The sequence below is a fragment of the Callorhinus ursinus genome, unplaced genomic scaffold (assembly GCF_003265705.2).
Source record: "Callorhinus ursinus isolate GAN/ISIS: 27379988/994484 unplaced genomic scaffold, GSC_fseal_2.0 scaffold5, whole genome shotgun sequence".
Taxonomy (NCBI): domain Eukaryota; kingdom Metazoa; phylum Chordata; class Mammalia; order Carnivora; family Otariidae; genus Callorhinus; species Callorhinus ursinus.
This window is the reverse complement of record NW_027397067.1, coordinates 5372505-5397440: the sequence shown is the minus strand read 5'-3', so window position 1 is coordinate 5397440 and position 24936 is coordinate 5372505. Positions and strand designations below refer to the sequence as shown.

The window sequence follows — 24936 nt, the reverse complement described above, 5'->3', positions numbered from 1 at the left end:
TTGGTGGACCCTCTGTGGAAAACAGAAAGGAGATTCCTCAAAAAACTAAAAATAAAACTACCATATGATCCAACAATTCCACTTCTGGGTACTTATTTGAAGAAAATAAAAACACTAATTTGAAAAGATTATTGCACCTCTATGTTCTTTGCAACACTATTCACAATAGCCAAGATATGGAAACAACCAAAGTATCTATCAATGAATTAATGGATAAAGATGATGTCACACACACACACACACACACACACACACACACACACACACACACACGATGGAGTACTACTCAGCCATAAAAAAAGGATGAAATCTTTATTTGTAACAACATGGATGGACCTTGAGGGTATTATGCTAAGTGAAATAAATCAGATGGAGAAAAACAAATGCCATATGATTTCATCTTGGCAGGGTATCACCTCCAAAGGTAGCATCTCAGCTATGCCTTCCAGAAGCCATTGTATCACTCCATCAGGCCAGCAATTTCTGCGATGTGTGGTAAGTGATAATAACAGTGTGTCCAATTATTTTGTTCCCACAGTCATCTTCCTAACAGGGTTCCTTGGTCCAATGAGATGTATGAGAATTTCTTGTTAGTAGAACAAATGTTCTGTAAGCCCTCAGTGCTACTATCTGAGGTTCTGAAGGCAAGAAAAGCAAATCCATATCCAGAATATTGTTAATTCCAGTCAAGTTGAATTATTGCCCCTTCCAGAATAAAAAGGGTCCAGTGGCTAGTTGGTCTCCTCAAGGGATGATGTCATATTGGGTGCATGTCATTTATTTCTTTTGCTGATAGATTGTACTGTGAGAGTAGGTAAATCAGTCTTAGTGGGAATCCATGTTTTGGGGTCGGTTCAATGCTTCATTCCCTGCCCCTGAGTCTACTCCATTAATGATTCCACTGCAATAGCATATGACAGCTGAAGACAGACGCTGGCTGACTTCTGACCAGGTCATTCTGTCTAGATGGTGATTTAATGTTTATTCCTTGGTATGTGCTCTGTGGTGGGTGTGATCATGCAAGACAATGGCCTTCACATTTCATCCTTACCTTCATAAGTCCACCCAAATGCCTCTTCCTCAGACCTTCTTGTCACTGATAGTCCAGCTAAACCATTCTTCTCTGTCTCCACTGACTACCTAAACTATTCACTTTGCCCATGGGTACATATATTTTCTTACCTTGGCAACTTTTCTCTTCATGCAAAGTGGAGAACCAGTTGCATCCCTGCCCTGTCCTGTAGCTCTACCCATTGAGAAGATTTCTTCTCTCTGAGCCTTTCAGAGCCATTCTTAAGTGGTGACCAGCAGCTTATTTTCAGATTGCACTCAGATGCTGAGCCAACTCACTTATAAATCAAGTTCATTCCTTTTCTTCCTTTGTATCTGATATTCGGGTTCATCTGTGGCAGCTGGGGGTGAGGTACTGACACCATAGTGGTGGATGTCATGGAGGTCTGTTCATTCATCTTGCTTGTTTCCTCTAGACTTGCTTCAGCCTAATACTAGATCTTTCATCTTACGATGGATTACTTCTACGCATGCTGGACATCATAACTTGGTAGATCTAACAGAAACCAGTCCATGATGGCCAGCTCTGGTCTCAAGGTCAGGGATATTTCTGCTAGAGCTGTTTTTCAAGTAATTTATGACTCTTTGCTGCAATATCATGGTCTTGCTCCAGAAGCCTGTGTGTGATTCTTCCATTAGATATTGCCATAAACTCCATAAGTATCATTTTCTTTTGCCACAGCTACCTCTAAACATACCATAGGCTCTATTGGGTTTTATGTCCAACCAGCAAGGCTATCTCAAGGTAGCCTGGATCAGCTCTGCAGCCCTTTCAAAGCTTTCCACCCCCCTTGTCACTCAATGCATGGGTCCAAATAATATTCCCACATGTGGAATATGCTGTCCCCCAAACCTAAAGAGGCTAATCTGGCATTGTGCTTCTGTCTCAGTGTAGGAAATGTGAGATGTAATAATTTGTCCTTAATTATAAATGGAGACATACAGAATGCTCCAGTCCACAGAGCCCCTAAAAACTTCACTGATATGGTGTGCCCCTGAATCTTTGTTGGTTTATCTTACACCCTCTGGAACACAGATGTCTTGCCAAAACTTCCAGAATACTTGCTGCTTCTGATTATCTGTTCTTGTTAATATGATGTCATCAACATAATTTACCAATGTGATATTTTGTGGGATGTCTGGATTACTCAGGCTGCATTATAATCAAGGGCAGCAAAATGTGCAGTCAAGACTTTACATCTATACTCTTTTCCTTATCATTGGAATACTGGCTGGTCTTGGTTCTGTTCTCTGATAGAGATGGGAAAGAACATATTTGCCATGTCAGTGACTGAAAAATACATATTTGAATCTGTCTTAATCTACTAAAGCAAAGATTCCATACTTTGGTCTATTTGCTGTGGTTAGAACTATTATTTGTTTGAGTTTGTGATAGTCTGCTGTTAATCACCAGAAACATTCTTATTAGGGTCTGCAATGGTAAATTTAATGGAAAAATTATAGGAACCACTGACCATACATCCTCTAAGTTTAAGGATGGCACTAATCTTTACTATTCCTTCTAGAATATAAGATTTTAGATTTATATTTTGGTGATGGGAAGGAAGAAGTTTTACAGGATTCCACTTATGGTTATCACTTTATTAGCCAAGGAGCCAATATATATTTTTGCATTTCTCTGGAGTTGAAAGAGCCTGAACACTTCTTCATTTGTGTATCTGATCTTTTGTAAGTGCCTGCCCTTATCTTTTGCCCGCTTTTTAAATTGATTGTCATTTTCTTATTTATTTGCAAGAATTCTTTATATATTCTGTATGTACCTTTTTTTTTTTTTAAATGAAGACGAACTGCAAATACCTTCTCCCATTCAGTGGCTTACTTTTTCTACTGTCTTGTTAGTCTTTTAAATCTATAATTCTTCCGGAATTGTTTGTTGTATATACTATAAGGTAGACGTCAAAACCTTTTTTTTTTGTCAGATAGATACCTAGTTGACTCAGTGCCATTCATTGAAGAAACAACCCTTTTCTCAATGACACCATTGTCAAAAATTGACCATATATGTGTGAGCCTATTTCTGGACCCAATGGATGGAACATCTATTCTGTTTCATTGGTCTATTTGTTTATGCTTGCACCATAGCACCCTATGTCAAGTACTATAGGTTTATGATAAACTTTGACATTAAAAACTATAAGTCTTTCAACTCTGTTATTTTCTTCAAGATGGTTTATGCTGTTCTTAGTTCTTTTCATTTTCATACAAATTTTAGAATTAACTTGTTAATTTTTAAAAAATATATTCTTGGAATTTTGTTCGAGATTGCATTGAATCTAACATAAATTTGGGGAGAATTGAAATCTTGCAATACTGAATCTTTTATTCCATGCACATCTTATATTTCTCTATTTAGTTTTTTAATTTTTTTAAATGTTTTATATAAGTTTTATGCATCTTTTGTTAGGTTTATTCCTAAGCATTTTATATTTCTGTGCATTATAAATGGTTTTTTTTCCTAATTTTTTATTGATGGTTTATAGAAGTTCAAATAATTTTAAATGACATCATTATATTTGCTTCCTTCTTTTAATATTTTATCTGTAGAATCTTTTGGATTTCCCTTAAATAAAATCATGTCTCTGAAAATAATAATAGTTTATTTTTTTTCTTTTTCAATCATTCTACCTTTGTTTTATTCTGCCAATTATCTTAATTCAAATTCATACTTCTTGGTTCCTTTCCACAAGTCTCTGGTATTCTTCCTAACTAAAAGAAATCTGTAGGAATACCCACTATGAATATTCCACAGAAATGGAGCATATAAATAATTTCCTTAGGCTCAGGGATACATAACTTTCATTGCTTTTTCTATTTTATTCTTTGGAGGTGTGTGCTCAGAGTATATCTATACCGAACCTGCATTTTTTAATTTGTTGCATATCTTTTTATAGCTTGCATTGAGAATTTATTACTGTGGAAAACAAACTGTGAAACTGTAGAGCCCAGTAGTTATTGGACAGATTTTGGGGATTCATAGTTCCCTAATTTGTTGTATTCCTTTTTGAAATCTGAAAGGTCAATGAACTTGACTTCTAAACATACTTCCAGCACTGAGTCTATCATTAATGTTATCTAATTGTTGTTTTCCTCAATCATTGTTTTGAGTAAAATTTCAGCCATATGTTGTCATCAAAGGGAATACCATTTTCAAATTAGAATCTGAGTTTCTAAATGGAAACATTTCTCAATTATGTAACCCAAAATTTCTCTCAAGTAAAAATACAGATCTTTAAAGATATTTTAATAAAATCAAAACCACAGATATGAAATATGGTGTTGAAAGGTATTTGGTGCATTGATAAAGTTCCCTCGAGGACTCTGGATGTTTAAAGCAACAGTTTGATTGAATAGAACAATAAATGCAGGGCTGAGTGTATTTTTTCTCTTTCTTTCTCATCTACTAGAAAAATATAGATAATAGAGCTCATTTATTTCCTTAACATTTCAGAGCTCCACAGATGGGAAAACACAACCCAGTGGAAATTATTTCTGGCAACCTTGAGAAGATATGTTAGCATTTTGTGGCATTTCTTTCAGTGACATGTAAAGCATGGCTTTCCCTCATTGCAGTGTCACAGTGAAGTGTCACAATAAAGCCAAAATAGTGTGCCCTCAGGGAAAACTAGGGAAAGGGACCATTTTCCATGCACACACAAAGGGTAATATTTATTATGAAGCCTTTCATTTTAGCTCCAAATGCTTCCTGGGCCATGGCTACTTTGCAATAGAGAAATGCACAGAATGTGAGATTTAAAGCAAATGTTATGTATAAATCTCATGTAATTTATGTAAATATAAATACTATGTAAAAAATTAGAATGCATTTATGGACATACAAGCATGCATAAATCTGTACAGTGTACTAGGGAGAGAGTTTGTGATGTTGCATTGTGGCAGCATTAGCCTGGTGTTGATGGAGTCCAAGGAGCACTGAACGGGGAGTCAGAACAGTACTATCTTAACCTATTTTAGCCACTACAAGGACAGATGTTATCTTCTCTTTCCACAACATATGATATAGAAATTATAACCCGTATTTGAGGGATAAGGAATTTGGTCTTCCAAAAAATTCAATTATTTTTCTCAGATTACACAGATAATATTCCTTAAACTTTATACACAGTATCAAATACAATCATTTATTTTAAGATAAATTTGTACTTTTGATAAAACTTTACATATCCCCTTCATCCTTGCACAGTTCTTATTTGGACCTAAACACTGAACTTGTTTTTTACTACCATTAAGTGTCATCTCATTAGGTTCACTCTGCTACTCCAGACTATGGACATTTGGGGGGTCTTAATTACATTTGCAACATGATTCCATTGCTGCAACTCAGTATTACCTCTAGATCTGATGAGTGTCCTATTTATCTGCTCCTCAATCATTGGGCAAACCCCTGTGATAGGCAGCTCCTTTCCAGTTAGGGAGGTGGCTGGTTTATCCAGGTATTACTTCACTCATTTGTCAAATGCATGTGGAAATTAACCAAATTAATTGTTTTAATTTGGCAAATGTAGGAGAGAGCCTGAGCTTTGGGTTCCAGCAGCCTGGGATTCAAATATTAGCCCCACTGATTACCAGATACATGATTTTGAGAATGATACTTGTCTTTATAAGTAAATTTGGATAACAATATTAACAAGACTAAGTTATGGGTAGTAAATGTTCAGCCTCATTCATCAAGCATCAAAGAAAGAAATTTTCTGACAGACCAGTTCTTTTTAACTAGTTGCCACCCAGGTCTTATTGATCAATGTTTCCTGGTACTGACAAATCTTTGTTTTGATAAACTTTCTTGGTCTCTTTCCCAGAACCAATGGTATGCTTAAATTGGTTTTTAGAATCCACTTTTCTTCCCTGCTTTAATACCTGAATGATATTTGCCAGAAACATCTCTTCTTGGTTTGAGGTAATAGTTTAGTGGTCTTGTATATTTTCTGAGCATCTTTGATGCAAGTTCACTTGATTCTGGAGACTTTAACTAGTTTGGGGAAGTTCTTAATCTCACCTCACATACCTAGGAAATGTATCCTTTTTGATATGTTTCTCTGTCCCTCTTCCTTCTGAGGTCAGTCTCCTTGGCAAAGAACACTAGTGCTAAGGGTAGTTCTGGTTCTTTATGCCTACTCCTATTATCTCATAACCACATGTTGTAGGCTTTTCTGTGACAAACCAGCAGATGTAGGTTTCCACTTTTGACAGTCTCCATATAAAGGCAGGTTTTTGCTCCCATAGTCATCTGGTTATATTCTCTTTTGCTCCATCTTCTGTACAGGGTCACTTTAAATTTGGGCTCATGGGAGAGATTTTGCAAAGGGAAATTAATTTGTTTGGGAACTTCACTGTTCTCTTTGTCAGGATAATTTTCAGTTATCCACTTTTTAATCTTTTTTGAGAGATTTGTAACCCTCTTGGATTATCTTTCCTTCCAGAGTCTTTTGTTTTTCCTAGAAGGAATAGTACCCCCTTTTTCTTCCCCTCTGAAGTTTTTTTAATCTACTGTTCTAAGTTCAAGAATTCATATACAACTATAATCATTTTTTATGAATGGGCCACCATCTTTGCATTGATATTCCTGAGAGAACAATTTAAGACTTTTGTTTATTTGATAATATTACTGAGTATTCAATCATTTTTTTTTTTTGTGATGGAGTAAGTAATATCTCAAATACTCTGAGTCTAAGATTCTCTATTCTGGATCTTTGCTTCTAAATCTCTTGCATTTTTCTTCAAAGGGCATTTAATAAATATCTCTCACAGACTCACTGTGGGCTAAACCCTCTGGTCTTTCTGGATCTTGCCAAGAGGATGTTTGTCTTAACTTCAGCACATAGAATGATCTGCATTAATTCTGAGTGAGCTATATGTAGGAAATCCGTTTTGAAAGGGCTGCCCGCAGGAGCATTTCCAAATAAAATCATATGAGGACAGGAGTAAGGATAAACTGTTGTCCATTTTTGTGAAATCCAATCTTATTTCTCCTCCTTTTATTTGTTTGTTCTGTGTGCCAAATGGGTGAGAATCAGAAGGCAGAATGCCAGGTAACATCTTTTCACCTTTTTTTTTTTTTTAAATGTGTGTGTATATGTGTGACTGGAGATGGGTTGATGGAATGTTCCTAGCTTGCCCCTCCTTTTATGCTTTTCTCTTTCAGGTCAAAGCTTGGGATGTGGGCATCTCAAGTTTGGTGCGTAACTGCAGCAGAGATGAGCAGTTTGGGTAGCAAACAACTATTTGAAAAACCTTGTGATTTATCCATACTGGACACTTTTTTTGTGTCTGGTGGTATATTTTTCACATTAGCTGTTTCTTAGGATTAGCAAACCAGTGCAAATCTTGTTTCATCCCTCCCTGGATATTTAATGTAGTGCCAAGCAAAGCACAGATTAACATATGCTTACTCAGGATTAAGGATGATTTTTTTTTTTAACTCTTCTGATAGGCAGTAAAATAGAATCCACATAGTTCAGTAGATTCAGTGGATGGGCTGTTTTCATTAGCGCCAACAACTAACCCTAAACCTTTAGTCCCAGGTTCCACAGGCTTTGGGTTATACTTCATGGAACTCAAATGGCAAGTAGCAGTAAAATCTTTCTCCATGTTCTTAATTTGCCTCAATCACTACAGCACTGCATATGATTGCTCCATGGCAAAGAAGAGGAAAGCTGCAGAGCAGGCTTTGGGCGTCCCAGTCAACAAGAGAAAATCCCTGCTAATGAAGCCCCGACACTACAGCCCAAACCTGGACTGCAGAGAAGAATGTGATGACAGGACTGAGGTGGAAGAGGAAGATGGCCTCCCAGAAGCCAGCGATCGCACTGCCACAGGTAGCAAGCGGGAATAGCCCAGACTTTATCTCCTCCCTGGCACCAAAGCCTGTCTTAACTGGTGTAGAACATATAGTCTGTTTGACTATAGAAGCAAGTTCCCATTTGAAAGCAAAACCAAACATTTATTTCACTCAGCATCCATTTACTGAGAGCTGATTTTTTATCAGGAGAGTCTAAATATAAGTCATAGAGAGTTCTGGCCTGAGTCCATTTTCAAAAGCACAGAATTGGGGTGTGCCTCTTTTTGAGGAAAATAAAACCTACTAAGCCTTAAAGAGTACCTTGACTCCTTAATAGTACAGATGTCTATCCCTGAAAGAACCCTTGAAAATAAAAGGACATATTTAAGCTTAAGGTATCTAAGATATGACATATATAAAGTATTTACTTTTTTGTTTTATAAACATACAGAATATTATTTGCCCCCCCAAATATAATAGGTATTAACAACACAGACTAATGCAGGTGACTTGTGACCTTAATCTTTTCACCATTTTTAAGATAAATACTTACAACAATGGACTTAGCAGAAGGGACCTAAAGTTGACAGCCTAGATCCTTCAGTAGGAAAATGATGTGTTATAGAAAATGTATCACTGTGCCCATTAGTTCTGAAATAATTTTCAGTTACCTTTAGGCACACATTATATTTCATGAATTCAATTCTTCACTTACTCACGAAATGCTGTTTGCATGCTAAGTGACATATAGTTACTATTTTGAAATTTTAGGATGTGTTTCTCCCCAGTTCACAGTTACTCCTATTAGGTTCATGGTAGTCACAGTGCCTCCAGGAGTTGAACCAGCACCAACCACTTTGTGCTTGAGGCTGAAATTGAAGGACATGCAAAATATATCAAAAATTTATGAAAAAAATAAATGGAAATCAAAAGCTTGAGTGATTAGAAAATGAAATGAGGTGTACATATAGTCTATGAAATACATTTTTTCTGAATGTGACTTTTTAAGGAATCAAAACATACTAAATATGATGTTATTTGAAAAGAAGTATGTATTATACAAACCAAAAGCAAAGGGCTCTTAGATCATAAATATCAATTATAGACAGAATTACAGTAATAGTGAGAGGGATTAGTGGAAAAGATGTTAAAAGCATACTGACCAACTGAATACAAATGTCAGGGCACAACCATTAGATCTTCAGTAATCTTGGCTTGCAAGTAGTTTGAGATTCTGTAGTGAAAACAAAGTTGTATGCTGATTTGACAATATTTAAGCAAATGTCCTGGCTTCTCCATATTTAGCATATGGCTTAAAGCCTCGTCGCTCATCTGTAAATTATAATCATCCTTGACTCATTTTGTTTCTTTGAGCTGGTCAGTTTTTTGTTGATTTATGAAAATTGTAGGTTGAATCTAGTACTAGGGAAGGTCCTTGAATCGATGTAGTTAGGCTTAAGGTATAACTCATCTAGTTGACATTAATTCACCGAGTACTTTTTTAAATGGGCATCTTTTACACCAACCCTTTCTTATAAGTGCCATGAGGACAAGGACTGTATCTGCCCACTGATTTCCTGCCTTTTATGTTAGTTGTGTGATCATCATAGATGCTTAATATCCACCAAGAAAATATTCTGTCAAAATGTACTCAGTCAAACACTCAGTTATAAGCACTGATGGACATCTATTTGCAGGTTCACAAATGTTATCTATTTTTATATTTAGCACTGGAAGCACTACTAATAATGAATATGCTGACATTATAGTGGTAGTGGCCATTATTTTTGAATTCTTAATATATTCCAGGTGCATAAATTATATCACTTAATCCACCCAACAATGACATGAGATATGCATGATTATGGTCCCAAATTTGCAGATGAGATCATTGAAGACCAAAGAGATTTAATGCTTAAGGTAATGCAGCTTGTAGGTGTTGAAAAGAAGATAATTAGGACACAATTGAAGGATAAGCAAAATAATTATTTCCCAGCTAACTGTGCTCCATAATCCAATCCTCCCGTGCTCTGACTACCTTCCAAAAGTAGATAGAGCAGTGTTATATAACATCCAATCACAAAGTCACATTTCCAGAAATGACAGGTCACAGATGCTCCTATCCCCAGTTGAAAGACTAAGCTGTCTTCAGTCCTCTGAGCAAGTTACCCACCCCCCCCCCCCCCCTCGCCGCCCAGAAAGAAAGAGAGCTGAGTTAGTGCCTAACTCATAATGGGGGATTTTCACCTGTCGTCTCATTTACTCTGGGTACCCCGAGGTCTTTACCTTGCAGGCGTGTGCCCAATTATGCCTTCAGCAAGTGGTCCAGATGATGAAGGGGACAGTGCTTAGGAATGCTAAGGTCCTGAGCTTGAATCCATTTAATGGCAAACGATATCTCATACCCTCAACTGGCTGTCTTTCCAAGAGCGGCAGGTAGGTATTAATGGTGATAGAAGGGAATGTGGACAAAACTGTACAGATACACCTTCTTCACTGGGGCAAACAGAAGACGAGTTTGCAAAGTACTACCAAGAGGTAGGACAACTACTAGGAGGTTTCCCAATGCAGACAAGGAAAAAAAGGGTAACCTAGAAGTGAGATTAGCCACGTATGTAGAGTCCCTCCTCAGTTTCTAAACTCACATTCATGACTTAGGGAAATCTATCACAATTGTAGGAGCTCTAGGAGCTGAGATGATCGTTTTAACAAATCTTATCTTTCAACAAAATGCAAATAAGGGATAAACCACTCTGATTTTAGAACTTTGAAAGATAAGTTCATTTTTCTAGGGCTTTTATTCCCAGCAAGATTTACATATTCAAGAGACCTGGAAAACTAATTTATCTATACAAGTAACTTTGATAGTTCCAGAAACAGAACTAAAATCCAATTATAATAAAATCCAGTTGTATTAAAGGAGTCAAACTCCAAATTTGTGATTTTCAGAGGAATTTTTAAAGTTGTTTTGGGACAGAACCGCTGACGCATAATGTGAGTATCATTAGCATATGCTTTCTAGGATTATCAGACCCCTTGGAGTAGAAATTTGGTTTCAAGCAAATAAACAAATGTGAACTTTTTCATATCAGGCAAAAACATTTATTTATTTATTTTTTACTCCATGTCACAGAAGTTGTCTTCCAGCTCCGGCCCCTCCTCCTGCCCCACACTTCGAAATCCTTTCAGGAGGAGAAAGGGGTGTGCTAGCTAAACATCCAACTCTGTGACTGCACCCCCCCCCCAGCCCCGGGGAGTGTGCCCGAGGAATTTTCTGTCCTACACTTTTTTACTGAGAAAGCCGAGGCGTGGTTTCTTGTTAATTTTTGTCTTGTTATTGCTGTTGATTCGTTTTTACATATTTTATTTATAATTTAGGAGTCACTGTTTTTTGATTGAAAGTCAGCTGACAATTGTATTTTAGTATCTTCCTATAAATTTACCCTTGAAAGTACCCAAACTTGGGAAAATAATGGACTATTAGTATTCTGAACAGTGTCTCCTAAGGGTTGCTTAAGATGTAAACATCAGTTGAGACATATGACCCACCTGGGCTATGGGATTTGGGGTAGCTTGTTGCAGAGGGATGGCCCTGTGTCAGCCCCCCACCCCCACCTCCACCGCTACTGGCTAGCTGTGTGATCTTGAGCAAACCCCTAGCCCCTTAGAAAATCATTTCCCTTCTGTAAAATGGAGCAGAAAGTCCCTTTCTTGTCATTACTGTAAAGATTAAATGCAATAAAGAACTGAACACCATGCCAGGAACATAACAGTTTATTGTCCTAGGATGTCACTGGGATCATCCTCATTTAAAAGATGAGGATCCAGGATTCAGGAAACACAGGCCTGCCCCAAGGTTACACAGGCAGGTGGTGCTGGGCCAGCAGTTCGGCCCCAGTCTCTGGACCTCAAACCCATTGAGGTTTCCCCTCCACATTGTGCACTGTGCATTGAAACTCCAGTTTCTGAAGGCAGTTGATGAGCAGTTCTATAGCATGCGTGGCCCGGGTGGTAAACTGGCCGAGCCTCCTTGACACTGTGGACTGTACCCTCTCTCAGGGATCAGTTTCACCACTTATTCTAAACAGAACACAAGCCCCACCTCATTTATGTGGAGAGTCCCATGTATCCCCTGCCGTTACCATCCTCTGAACTTGTATCTGGGGAAGGGAGAAGACAGATGTCATTTACTGAACACCTGTTGTGTGGCACCAGCTTTGTGTGGGCTCCCGTGTCAATTCCACAGTGTGCCTCACTGTGTGAATGAGGACACAGGGTTCAGAAAGGTCAAGGATGCCTTTGGGGTTTTGCAAGCACTTGAGCACACAAGCCCAGAATCAAAACGAGGTTACTTGTTTCAATGACCAAGGTACAAAATGAATCTCCAGGCCACCCATGAAAATAAAAACACACTAGTGTAAACACGTAGGCAGCCCATTACAAAGCTAAGAGAAACAAAAACCTCGTCACAGATCTGTCAGGTTCAAAAGCTAACTCGACTTTTTTTTTTTTCTTCTAATGACAGTGAAAGCCAGAGAGGGGTGGGTATATGGAAAGTTGGTTTGCAGATTTGCGGAACATCCCTGGAAACCATCGTGTGCGATGCACGTAGGCACCTCTATCGGCAGGACTCCTCTCTTTCTGAAGAATAATTAATAAATATTTTCTTTTAGCATATAACAAACAGTTGAACCAAACAATTATGTAAACTGGAAATGACCCAAAATGCTAGCAGTTGGCAGCAGCACAGTGAAACGCATTGTCGTGCACATGTGCGTTTTTGTCACTCCCGCCTCTCTGGTGATCTGCACTTAATAGGAATATTTTAAACTATGTAGCTAAGCAACAGAGGTAATTGTTGCTTTCTAGAGCTTTTGTTAGCACTCTAACACAGCCCAAATATGCATAATTAGGTATAATGTCTATAAATCATTATTGTACACATGTGGGTAGTTAAGTGGAGTGAGAGAACAGTTCAATGAATTGAGCATATTCACTGAAAATGCTTTTTATTTGTTTTCTGTAGTTCATAATACTTTAAAATTATTATAACCCTTTACACTTTCTCCTAATAGCCAACCGTGATATTGAGAAAAACTTCATTTGCATTTTAGACTATGTTTAATATATTATTTAAACCTGGAATTCCTCTGATATGAATTCCGAAGGGAATAGACCATCCTATCACATATGATGTGCTTGTTTATCCAGCCTCTTTTCTAGGAAGTAAAATGTTAAATTTTTCAGTTTATGTTGAATAGATCCCAACAAAAGACTGCACCCTATAATCAGCATTATTTAAAGGGGCTAGTGTTGTGACTAAATTCTTCCCTTCATCCAAAAATGCTTTTAGTTACTATGGCAATATTTACTTGATCCTGGCAGCCCAGTGTTGATTTAGGGAGATAATTGCCAGAAAGGAAGATGATGGAGATGTATTTTTGAGTGTCCTTGTCAGAGACAATGTTTATAAAAAATTAAATGAGACCAAAAAAGGCACATTGTCTCCTGCACAGACACCCTCTCCTGCAGCCATCACACAGGATGGCTGTCCTTTTCTTCCCTCCAAAGATGTTTATTAACACACTTGGTGTCTTTCACAGTCTTTAAGGGGGCTTATTATCTTGTGTTGCCCATCCCCCACTTTGCCTTCAGAGACGCAGAAACGGTCCTGCTTTTTTTTTTCTTCTTCTTCCTTCTTCTTCTTCTTCTTCTTCTTCTTCTTCTTCTTCTTCTTCTTCTTCTTCTTCTTCTTCTTCTTCTTCTTCTTTTTTTGTCTTAGTGAATATAAGGGGACCATTCCTGGGTTGTCTGGCGCTTTACACAGCCGCATGTATGCTGGGTGTCATGCTCCCCAGACCGCTGTGCTTGCTAAACCAGGGCTGCTGGGTCACTAGCAGATCTGCACCCTGAATTGCACCCTTAATTGGTGTGTTTGCATTGGGACAGGCTTGAGTAGGCTATCATTATGTATATACTATATATATACACACACACACACATACACACACTCACATACGTGTGTATATATATATGCGTACACACATACATATGACTGTAGACACACACATACTGTCACTGCAGCTGGGCCACTCCAAGAGGGAAGGGGATAACCCTGACAACCAGACTGGGACAGATCCAGTGGACTGTCCTGGACAGACTGGCACGTGGAGACCTGTTCTTAGTCCCCAGGCTCTTTGACTGTTAAGACTCCAGTCGGCCCGCTTCTGAAAACAATTAGTTAATGTTCTACATACTCCAACCATCTCCACCTCTCGTCTCATTGCCTTCTTACACAAATGCATGCAAGTACCAGGCCAGAAAATGTGCCACTATTTTACATATTTGATCATGCTGGAGAGCCTGGGTGGCTCAGTTGGTTAAGCTTCCAACTTTCTGATTTCAGCTCAGGTCATGTTCTCAGGGACATGAGATCGAGCCCTGTGGCAGGCCCTGTGCTCAGCCTCTCCCTGCTGGAGATTCTCTCCGTCTGCTCTCAATCTCGCTCTCTTTCAGTCCCTCTTTCTCTCTCTCTCTCTCTCTCTCTCTCTCTCTCTCTCAAATAAATAAATAAATAAATAATCCTTTTTAAAAAAGATATTTGATCATGCTAATTCTCCCATTTACTTGTATTTCCGTTGGCATGGAATTTCTGTGTGACAGTTCTGAAAGTCAACAGGAAGCCTTGAAAGCTTTAGAACTCTTTTAGTTATCATCTGTATGTGGATGTATTTTATCTTGTAGCTAACATTCCATAAAATCTGGAAGTATGTTTGAGAAACTGTGGAGGTAGTGAACATAAACCAAATAATATATTACAAGTTAAAAAAAAAAAGATAGCAGGAAGGGAAAAATGAAGGGGGGGAAATCGGAGGAGGAGACGAACCATGAGAGACCATGGACTCTGAGCAACAAACTGAGGGTTCTAGAGGGGAGGGCGTGGGGGGATGGTTAACCTGGTGATGGGTATTAAAGAGAGCACATACTGAATGGAGCACTGGGTGTTATACGCAAACAGTGAATCATGGAACACTACATCACTACATCAAAAAAAAAAAAAAAGCTTTGAAAATACATTGCCATGCTAGCAGAGAAATCTGATGAATGTTTCCTTTATAATGCATAGTATTATGCATATTTGATTTCCTTCTGGTTGGCTAAGATTTGCAAATATAAGAGGTACAGTTACAACAATTTCACATTCAGCACTCTGTTATTGTTAAGTATCTATTTCAGTATCCTGGAAATAATTAGCTCTTAATATGCTGAAAATTCTACTAGCTCACTTCTTTAAATGCAATTCCCAGAATATTAAGGTCTGTTTTGTTTTGCTTCATATTCATTCATATATATTTTTCTCTTCAGTGTTTAGAAAATTGATAGAGCCCACATATTTGCATATTGTACTTATTGTGTAAATATATATAAATCTATCATCTACATATTGCTGCAATTTTCTTAAAATATCTTTTGCTGTTGTTTTTTAAATATTGGCTTTCTTTTTCCATAGAAGAAATCATGATAAAACCTATGGATGAGAACCTTCATTCGACTGCACAAGAAAACTCTGATGGGAAGGAAGACAGATATGGCTGCTATCAAGAGCTCGTGGTCAAATCTTTAGTGCACTTGGGAAAATTTGAAAAAAATGTTTCTGTTCAGACCATAAGTGAGAATTTAAATGACAGTGGCATCCAGTCTCTAAAAGCAGAGAGTGATGAAGCTGATGAGTGCTTTATGATTCATTCTGATGATGGAAAAGAAAAAATCGATGATTCCCAGCTTCAGTTCTGCTCCTCAGATGACAGTGAAAGTAACTCTGAAAGTGTGGAGAATGGTTGGGACAGTAGCTCCAACTTCTCAGAAGAAACCAAACCACACAGGGTCCCAAAGTATATTTTAGTGGATAATAGAAAAGACCTATTGGAAGTTCCTGAAATAAAAACTGAAGGTGACAAGTTTATCTCTTGTGAAAACATGTGTGATTCTGAAACAGAAAGGAGAGACCCACAGACTGCTCACATGGAACCACGGGACAGCAAAGCCCAGCCCTCATTTGCTGGGATGGAGGAAGAAGATAATGAGTGTCTGGAAGGCATGACAGAAGAGTCTGTTGACCGGGAGAAGGCGAAGGGGAACTTGAGTTTGCTGGAGCAGGCAATTGCTCTCCAGGCTGAGCGAGGTTGTGTTTTCCACAACACCTACAAAGAGTTGGACAGGTTTCTACTGGAGCACCTTGCTGGGGAAAGGAGGCAAACCAAAGTTATTGACATGGGTGGAAGACAAATCTTTAACAATAAACGTAAGACACATTTTTTTTTGCATTTATTTTAGGAATAAAATTTCTTTGAGTGTTGGAGGAAAAATTAGTAAGATTTGATTACCACTTCCAGATAGCTTTTGACAACTTGATGCAATTTAAAAAACCAATTCATATTATAAAATAAACTATTTCTTTTTTTTCTCTCTCTCTCTGCTCTCTAGGTTGTTCTCAGATCAAGCTTGGTCAGTTTTGCAATGTTTTTACACACAAAAAAAGAATCATTGCCTCTTTTTCTCTTAATTTGACAGCTTTTAAAAAATATATAGTACTTGTACAGTACTATATTGGACATGTTAGAGGTACATTAGTACTTTTTGGATTTTAAATCATTTTATTATAATGAAATCAATTCCATAAATTTAATTTTTCTTTCCCACTTTCTTTCTGGGATCATCTGACTCCTTTGGAGCTTCAAAATTATGTCGAGCTACTGGCAAGTCAGGCAGGATAAAACTGGATGTTAATGCCTTTATAAGCCGATGCTTTTATCAGTTCTCTAACTCAGGGCCACAAATGTCTAGTCCAAACATGAATGAGAAGAATAAATGTGCTTGGAGGAGGCCTTAAAACTGTTCCTCAACTTTAGGGAAATTGTGTCCCATCCCCCATAATGCTACTCCACCCCCCACGCTGAGTCTTACACCATATGGGCCTAGTGATAATTCCCAAATGGTGGTTCTCAGGTGCCTAGAAGGCTTGTTTAAGATGGGTATTTCCAGGATCCTATCAGACTTACTGCTCCAGAACTTGCATTTTTTTAAGCGCGTTTTTCAGATGATTCCTGCGTACCTTAAAGTCTAAGAACCATAGAATTAGAAATATCTTAAAGAAAATCAAGATCATGGCCCCAGGGAGCTTACAAGAATAATATGTTAGTTATGGTTTGGATGATCTGCTTGCTGAGATTTATGCAGAAATGAACTGTATATTTTGTCATGTTGGGTCTATTTTAGTACTCACCTACAATCTTGTCAATTATTGTCTTGCAGCTCAGAGCTGAGAAAACAAAACAAAGAATAAAATGTCATGTAGTGAGGAGCAAGATAATAATACTATGCAAACACACTGCCAGGGTTGGGACCGAGACAGAATATCAATTAGCAGTGTATGGTTTGGGACAGGACCCACTATGAACTCTGTGCACTCTACTAATATGCAACTTGCTAAACTTGCCTGTGTGTATGTTTGTTATTTTTTTTTTATGGACTACAAAACCAAAAAAAAAAAATAGACAAAATTTACTTCAAATCCCAAAACATCATAATTTGTCATCTACTATATTTCATTCATTCTAAGATACACAGTTTTCCCATTTTAACATCTCTGAAATCAGAAGAGTGTGTCATAATTTAGTTTTCAATAATTTTTTTTCTTTCTTTGCTAACACACAAAATGATGTTCCATGTTACAATTGGTGATACCTTCCAGCCAGTGAAATTCAGTGTTTGGAGAAACTTTAATTATTTGTTCCGTAGCTTAAAATATTTAACAATTCTTTGGTCATTTTTATAGAACTTAAAAATTTTTGTTTTCAAAAACCAACAAGGCAGTAGAATCTGTGTTTGTAAACATGGGTGATATAAGATTTAGAGAGTTATGAATGAGTCTGGCTGACTCAACAGTATATCCTATTGGGTGAGGGATGGTCCTGCCTTTTCGTATTCAAAGTCTATGCAAGAAGATCCAGACCAGACTAGTATGAAACAGGCAAAAAGAGGTAAAGCCCATAATGCATGGGAATTATAGGCTTTGTCTAGAGGATACTTGCAGAGTCCAAATTAGGTATTCACCTTCCTGTTCCTTGTCCCGGTTGTGGGAGACAATGGCTTCTTTCTCTGGTGTGCATTCCATGCTCCTAGGTCAATACTTGTACTGACTGACAATTCATGCTCTCCACAATACCATCCTAATTTTGCGTATACCTCGAGTATGCGACCCTGCTGTTAAAGGAGAGAGCACTACATTTTAAAATATCGTTTTACCCAAGGCTTCAGATGAGTCAGCAATTCTTAAAAAAAAAAAAAATGACTATCTTGTTGCTACTAAGCATTTAGTGAGACTTTATGTCAAAGCGCATGTGGAGTCACCATAGAACTTATTGTACAGCCTAAGACACTTTTCAGAGCCAAGGGGAGTGCTCTGAACAACCGCAGGATAATATCAGGTGTGAATAAGACAGTCCCGGGCATACGGGCGTGTAAGGTCACCAGAGGATAAGGTCACTCTCATTATGCAGCATTCAGCAAAGAAAATAAAAGGAGAGGAAGAGCCAGGCCTGAGAGTCACCTGAGAGCTCAAGCTCTGGCTTCTTATCATGCAAACAGGTTCTGCCCCACAGAGCATTTCATGGCATCTGTCTCGCCCAGCAGAGGAAGCTTGCAGTCTGTCAGAGGACCACACCTGGTCAGGTGCCAGCCCTGCCTTATCTCCCACACCCTCTCTGGCTTCCTATAGAAAAATAATGTGGCAAGGAGGGGAAATGCGCGGCGCCAAACCTTTCAATGTGGTTTAGAAATGTGGCCTCACCTGGACCAGGTCCAAGGGAGGAAGGGCATCAAAATCCACCTTGCTTCTCCTCGTTTCTAATTCCCTCTCGTACACAGTGTCAACCCCCCTAATGTCACTTGAATCAAACTTCAAGGATTTTCAACTTTCCGTCTACAGATATTATAGGCCTGAAACAACTTCAAATTTGGCAACATTTTTGGATTAAGTAAAATATATAGCCATAAAATCATAGAACATGTCAAAACTCTTAATATGCCTCTTTGTTTCTTGCAAAAGACAGAGAACAGTCCCAATACCAGGGCATTTAAGTCCTGTCTCTCATGAAACATAAATGTCTGCTACTCAAGGTATCCCTGTCTTTGGGCTGTTCATTTCTCTCTTTCGATTTCCAGTTTTCTCTCTGCTGACCTTCCCTCCCAGGCAGTGTGTGCCTAACTTGAAGGATCCTTGGCTCCTCCCCCTGTACTGAAAGCATGCCCCCAAATAATTGCATTACATACAACCTGCTGTGCCCATCTGCCCAGGACCGTTTATCATCCAACAACTGGGGTGGTGTGGTATCACAGAGGCATGTCTGCTCATCGCAATATTCCACCCTGGAGATGTCTGTCGCAACCCGTGACATTTCTCTGCTCTCGGTAGCACGCTTGGAGCAGGAGCATATGGACCCTCCACATCCTCACATGGCAGGACTCTGCCCCCTAGTCCACCACCGGCAGCTTTCCTAAGGCAGGATCACACAGATTATTTATTTTCGCTCTCAGCATCAAGTGGATTCATTATTCCTGATACTTCGTGTTCTGAGAAGCCTGCGGCCAGCCTCCAGTCCACACTGGTCCTTTCTCTGAGGCCCCCGTGCCCGTTGTAATGCTGGTTCCGGCAATGCTGAGTGACAAGCTTGCCCCAGTGATTGGTACATCATTCCAGGCACAGGTTAGGGGGCTGATCTGGGCTCCAACTAGGCATTTCTGTTTTAAGTTTATGTACTTACTATCTGGATCGCGAATATGAAAATGTCTACAGAAGGCCTCTTCTCTGTTAGCTCTAACCCCACCAATATTCATGATAATCCTCATTTATTTTACATATTTATACAGGCTTTCATCTAAGCCTCAGCAAAGTGTGCACCAGAAGATTGAAACTCCAGCTTGTCTTCCGCCCTCCCCCTCTAGGCCAATGCCCCATTGTAGCCTGACAAGCGGTGTTACAAGTTGCCCCTTCTCTCCGACCCGTGGCACCTATGGTCCCCTCCCGCACCCCAATGTTCTTGGCGGCGCAGACCACTCAAGGCCGTCCCCACTCTGTATTCCCACACCTCCTGGAACGTTTCCCTGCCGGGCCGTCTTCCTATCGCCTGGGTTTTCAGTTTCTGCATTCAGAGTAAAATGAATGCTGCTTCTCCGTAGGGGCTCTGTACTGATCCAAAGAGGCAAAACATCGGAGTTTGGGGATCTGGGGCCTCTGCAGCACTGCCGACTGCATGGCCATAGCACACAATGGCATTGTTGACTCCCTTCCTAACTCTGGCCGGAGTGGACTCTGCACACATGTGGGAGTAGCCACTTGGCCCTGGAACCTTAGGGCCACGGGAGGCCAGGGACCCACAGGGACAACACCAGAGCAGCCTTTCTCAGATATGGTGGCTTCTTTGTTTTATCATTTTGAATCTGGCTTTCTTGAGACCCTTTCAATAAGAGATAGGTTTGGTTTAAATACATTCTTTCTTCTTTCTCACCTTTTTTCCCCCCTTTTTGGGAGCTTGTGCATCCTCTGCCTCTGACGTAGGGTTCATTTTTTTTTTAAGGTTTTATTTATTTATTTGAGAGAGAGAATGAGAGAGAGAGAGCACATGAGAGGGGGGAAGGTCAGAGGGAGAAGCAGACTCTCTGCCGAGTAGGGAGCCCGACGCGGGACTCGATCCCGGGACTCCAGGATCACGACCCGAGCCGAAGGCAGTCCCTTAACCAACTGAGCCACCCAGGCGCCCCGTAGGGTTCATTTTTCATAATGAGACTCTAACTACAATATGTGACATGACAACTTAAAACTATCTCTGTATTTTAACACTCCTTAGCCCTGTGTCAGCCTTTGCTTAGAAAACCAAGAAAACTGAAAACATTTTTTATGCTTCCACAGGTCTTAGTTGAGAGTCTTATTCAAGGCAATGTGAGAAGAATGTTTATGCTGTAAAAAACTGAGTGAAGTGAGAATGTCACCTTGCAAGGCCACTCTAGTGAATGGGGAGGGAAAGAAGAGCCAAATGAATTTCTTGATTTAATTTCTCTGTAGATTCACCGAGGCCCGAAAAGAGGGAGACCAAGTGCCCTATCCCCGGGTGCGATGGCACAGGACATGTGACGGGACTCTATCCCCACCACCGCAGCCTTTCGGGGTGCCCCCACAAAGTGCGGGTTCCCCTGGAAAGTGAGTACAACTTATCCCTAAAACCAGTAGGCTTCTTCTTTTATGCACCACAGCATCATGACCTTATCTTCTTTCTCCTTCAATGTGGAATTCGGAGTGGAAATACAAAGTTTCCTTTCTGTGTCAAGACAATTTCCATCTAGCTGGGTGTTTAAAGTCAGTGTATTAATAGAAAACTTAGGGGTACAATTAGGACAGTAGATCAGGAGACAACCAACACTGAGAAGAGAATTTGTTACAGTTCCTGAGGGAAGGGGACGTGCCACGCCAGGCAGGGCCACACAGAGTGGCACCAGGTCGTCAGGGGCCAGGGTGGGGGCAGGGGGGAAAATGGTTTCTGCGGGAAGGAGCAGAGTAAACAGGCTGAGGACTGGCTAGTTTGACTTCTTTCAGTAGGCTCCAAAGCTTGGGGGTTGTCTGTTGGTGTCTGATACCTGGCAGGTGGAGAGTGTGAGTCTAATAAAGGAGGCAGTTGGGTGTGGGCTGACAATTGGTTGGTTTACCTTTGAAAGGGCAGTGTCTCCAGGGTTTGCAAGGCTCCAGATGACAAAATATCAGAATGCAGAAAATAAAAGGCATGGTTAATACACCGTGGACTGCATAGTCCTTTCTCACCCAGAGTGTGGCTGCCTTAAGCCCAGGAGCAGTCTTAGCCTCAGTGCATCATCTAAATATAAGAAGTGCATCCCAGGGGCTCCTGGGTGGCTCAGTTGGTTAAGCATCTGACTGTTGATCTCAGCTCAGGTCTTGATCTCAAGGTTGTGAGTTTAAGCCACGAGCTGGGCTCCACACTGGGCCTGGAGTCTTCTTAAAAAAAAAAAAAAAAGCGCACCACATCACCCCTGTCCTCCTTACTCCCGGTCTCCCCGTTCCTTGTAGGAACTTGTGTTGCCTGCCATGTCTCCCCAGGGCATCCTGCAGTAGTAGAGGGCCCTGAGCAAGAGCAAACGTTGGTTTGCTTTGCCCTGCTGTGAGCTAGGAAATTGGAGGAGAAGGAAAGGGCTGCCTTCTAAGTTTTGAAGTATCAATGTGCTACATCCTCTACTATTTTAACCTACGTATTGAGACACCTTTGGTTCATACAAACCATAGTGGTGTGAGTGCCTCAGCATCACCCTTCTCGGAAGCACAGTTTTACAAATCGGTGAGTCTAATCTGTTCAGCACTGTCCCAGTAGATTAGCAGTTCCTCAAAGTGATTACCTGGTTGTTCACTCAACCATGCTCTTTTACCAATAACTGAGTGGCAGTGGGGTGGGTAGTGGGGAGCAATGGACAAGATTCAAAGTAATATCTCTTAGAAAATAAAGAAGACTATATTCAGAAGTTCACACCATGGGGAAAAGATAAAAGGAACTACTTGACAAATAATGTTCTCCATCCATTCTTCCAAGGAAAAGCACATAAATGTAAAAGGAAGGTTATGAGCCTCTCAGTTTAAGTTAAATAGAAACAGCATAGTCTTATTTAAGTCTAGTGTTAACCATGACATGAAGTTTATTAGAGAAACTAAAACTTGAACAAACTTGCTGTATTTAATTTATGAAGTTCTTAAGTGCTCATTAATTTCAACCCAAACATCTATGGGAGGAAGAATGGCAGATTATATAAACAAATTCTTTTGAATGCAACGTTGAGAAGTCAGTTTGTCTGTGTGTTATATATTCATGGTATACTATTCTTTTCTTTTTGTGATATTTTGTGCTTAGTTCTTGCCATGCATGAAAACGTGCTCAAGTGTCCCACCCCGGGATGCACAGGAAGAGGGCACGTGAACAGCAACCGCAACACCCACAGGAGGTAATTGTGATGAGATGCTACACTTTTACCTTACAAAGAGAAGTGAGAGAAACTTTCCACCAAGAAAATAAGCAACTAACAATGTGTCATCAAAATCGCTGGGTCACTATCAAATATGTTACCACTCGATATAGATAAATATTCTCAATGTGTGCCGAGTAAAAAACAAACAAAAAACCCCACAATTTACTTTCCTAGAAATTTTCATTTAGCAGCCAGTTATGCAAACAAAAAAATGTTATATTTGAAGACTAGAGTTATACATTCATATAGTTACACAAATAGAACATGTTCTTTTTTACTCTGGAACTTTACCATAGCCGTTTTGACACTGAAAAGAGTTGCATAGGGTTTATCTTGGATCCCATCCAATAAGCATTAACAAGGTACCAAAAGGGCTTCCATCTACTGTGGTTCTGACTATAAGCCAGGAGGAAGGTAAACATCATTTCATCTCATTGAGATTCATTACATTGAGATTGCTACTCACTTAAAACACATATGTGCATTTATCTACAAATGTATTGTGTGTATGCAAATGTTTTTGGTGGGAATGCCTATTGTTTTATTTGTACTTTATGCTGCGTATCTATTATGTGCTCACAAGATACTATGTGACTAATAAGCATATTGCCAGAAAACTTCATGTTCTATACTTTAAACTGATTTAAAATTAAGTCCCTAACATTTTTCTAAATATCTTAAGATAAATCATGGAATTGTCATGCTAACATCTATAGCTGGGCACATTGCAATTGGAGTGGGTGAATTTCTATGGAGTTTCAGAATAATTCCCTTACAAATTTTCCGATTTTAAAAACGAGTTCATTACTCATCACTTCTGAGATGGAAATGTGGGGCAAACGTTGACACGGTAGTTTGCAAAACCTTTCTGGGATCTATTAGCATGAGAAAAGTGCTAAATGAACTATTAATATGACTTAACATTTAATGTGTGCCAAGTATGCTGTGAGGTACATGCCAAAGCAAATTACTTTATCTTTTTAACCCAAATCGTCCCTTTTTATTTTTTTTTTAACAGTCTTTCTGGTTGTCCAATTGCTGCAGCTGAAAAATTGGCAATGTCCCAGGACAAAAATCAGCTTGAGTCTCCCAAAACCGGGCAGTGTCCTGACCAGGTTCACAGGTATGACCCTCCCTTGCGTTCCTAGTAGTCTGTCCATGCCTCAATGGGTCTGTCTCCCCTCGTGTGCCAGTTCACTATGGCCCGACCTTCGTTCGCAACTACGGATTTCTATTTGAGAGGCTGGTCTAGTTAATCATACTCTCACTTAAATGAACTGCTAGACCCCCCCAGAAGTTTAACATGAAATTAATCTGTATGTAAAGGTAACATAATGTGGATGAATCTAAAGGAAATAAAGTATATAACATACATTAATCAAAATTCTGTGTCACTAAATGCAACCCATCCCACTAGTTAGGTAAGCTCTCCCGATGATTAACATTTCTGCCTGCAGATAATGCTTTCATAAGTCACTCACACCCACCCAAAATATGTGATGTTATATATTCGTTCCTCTGTTCCAGCTATACATATAATTTAAGACAAAATTTCATTCCATGACTTGATAAGTATTAATGAAATATCTCCTGTTTGCCCCAGGTACTTCACAATCTCCAGCAGTTTGGAAGACCTTACTTACACTTAAATAATAAACCACATGTGATGACACAATGTGAAGTTATACATTTATTTTTTTAAAAGATTTTATTTATTTATCTGACAGAGAGAGACATAGCGAGAGAGGGAACACAAGCAGGGGGGAATGGGAGAGGGAGAAACAGGCTTCCTGCGGAGCAGGGAGCCCGATGCAGGGCTCGATCCCAGGACGCTGGGATCATGACCTGAGCCAAAGGCAGACGCTTAACCACCTAGGTGCCCCTGAAGTTATACATTTATTAATAATAACATATAGGTAGGAAAAGTGATTTCAGGATTAAAACAGATGACCAGATCTTCACTGTTACTA

General features: G+C 39.5%; 1 protein-coding gene across 4 annotated transcripts in view; it reads left to right on the top strand.

The window, feature by feature from the left end:
• ST18 (ST18 C2H2C-type zinc finger transcription factor) overlaps positions 1 to 24936 on the top strand; it is a 111699-nt gene that overhangs the window by 34370 nt on the left and 52393 nt on the right. For 2 of the 4 annotated variants that reach the window (XM_073892761.1, XM_073892762.1), the window contains exons 5-10: positions 409 to 495; positions 7726 to 7925; positions 15399 to 16190; positions 21009 to 21143; positions 22852 to 22942; positions 23985 to 24089. In XM_073892761.1, coding sequence (XP_073748862.1) covers positions 409 to 495; positions 7726 to 7925; positions 15399 to 16190; positions 21009 to 21143; positions 22852 to 22942; positions 23985 to 24089 — 1410 coding nt within the window. The remainder of the gene's footprint in view (positions 1 to 408; positions 496 to 7725; positions 7926 to 15398; positions 16191 to 21008; positions 21144 to 22851; positions 22943 to 23984; positions 24090 to 24936) is intronic. The other 2 variants (XM_073892763.1, XM_073892764.1) reach the window with 1 other exon arrangement.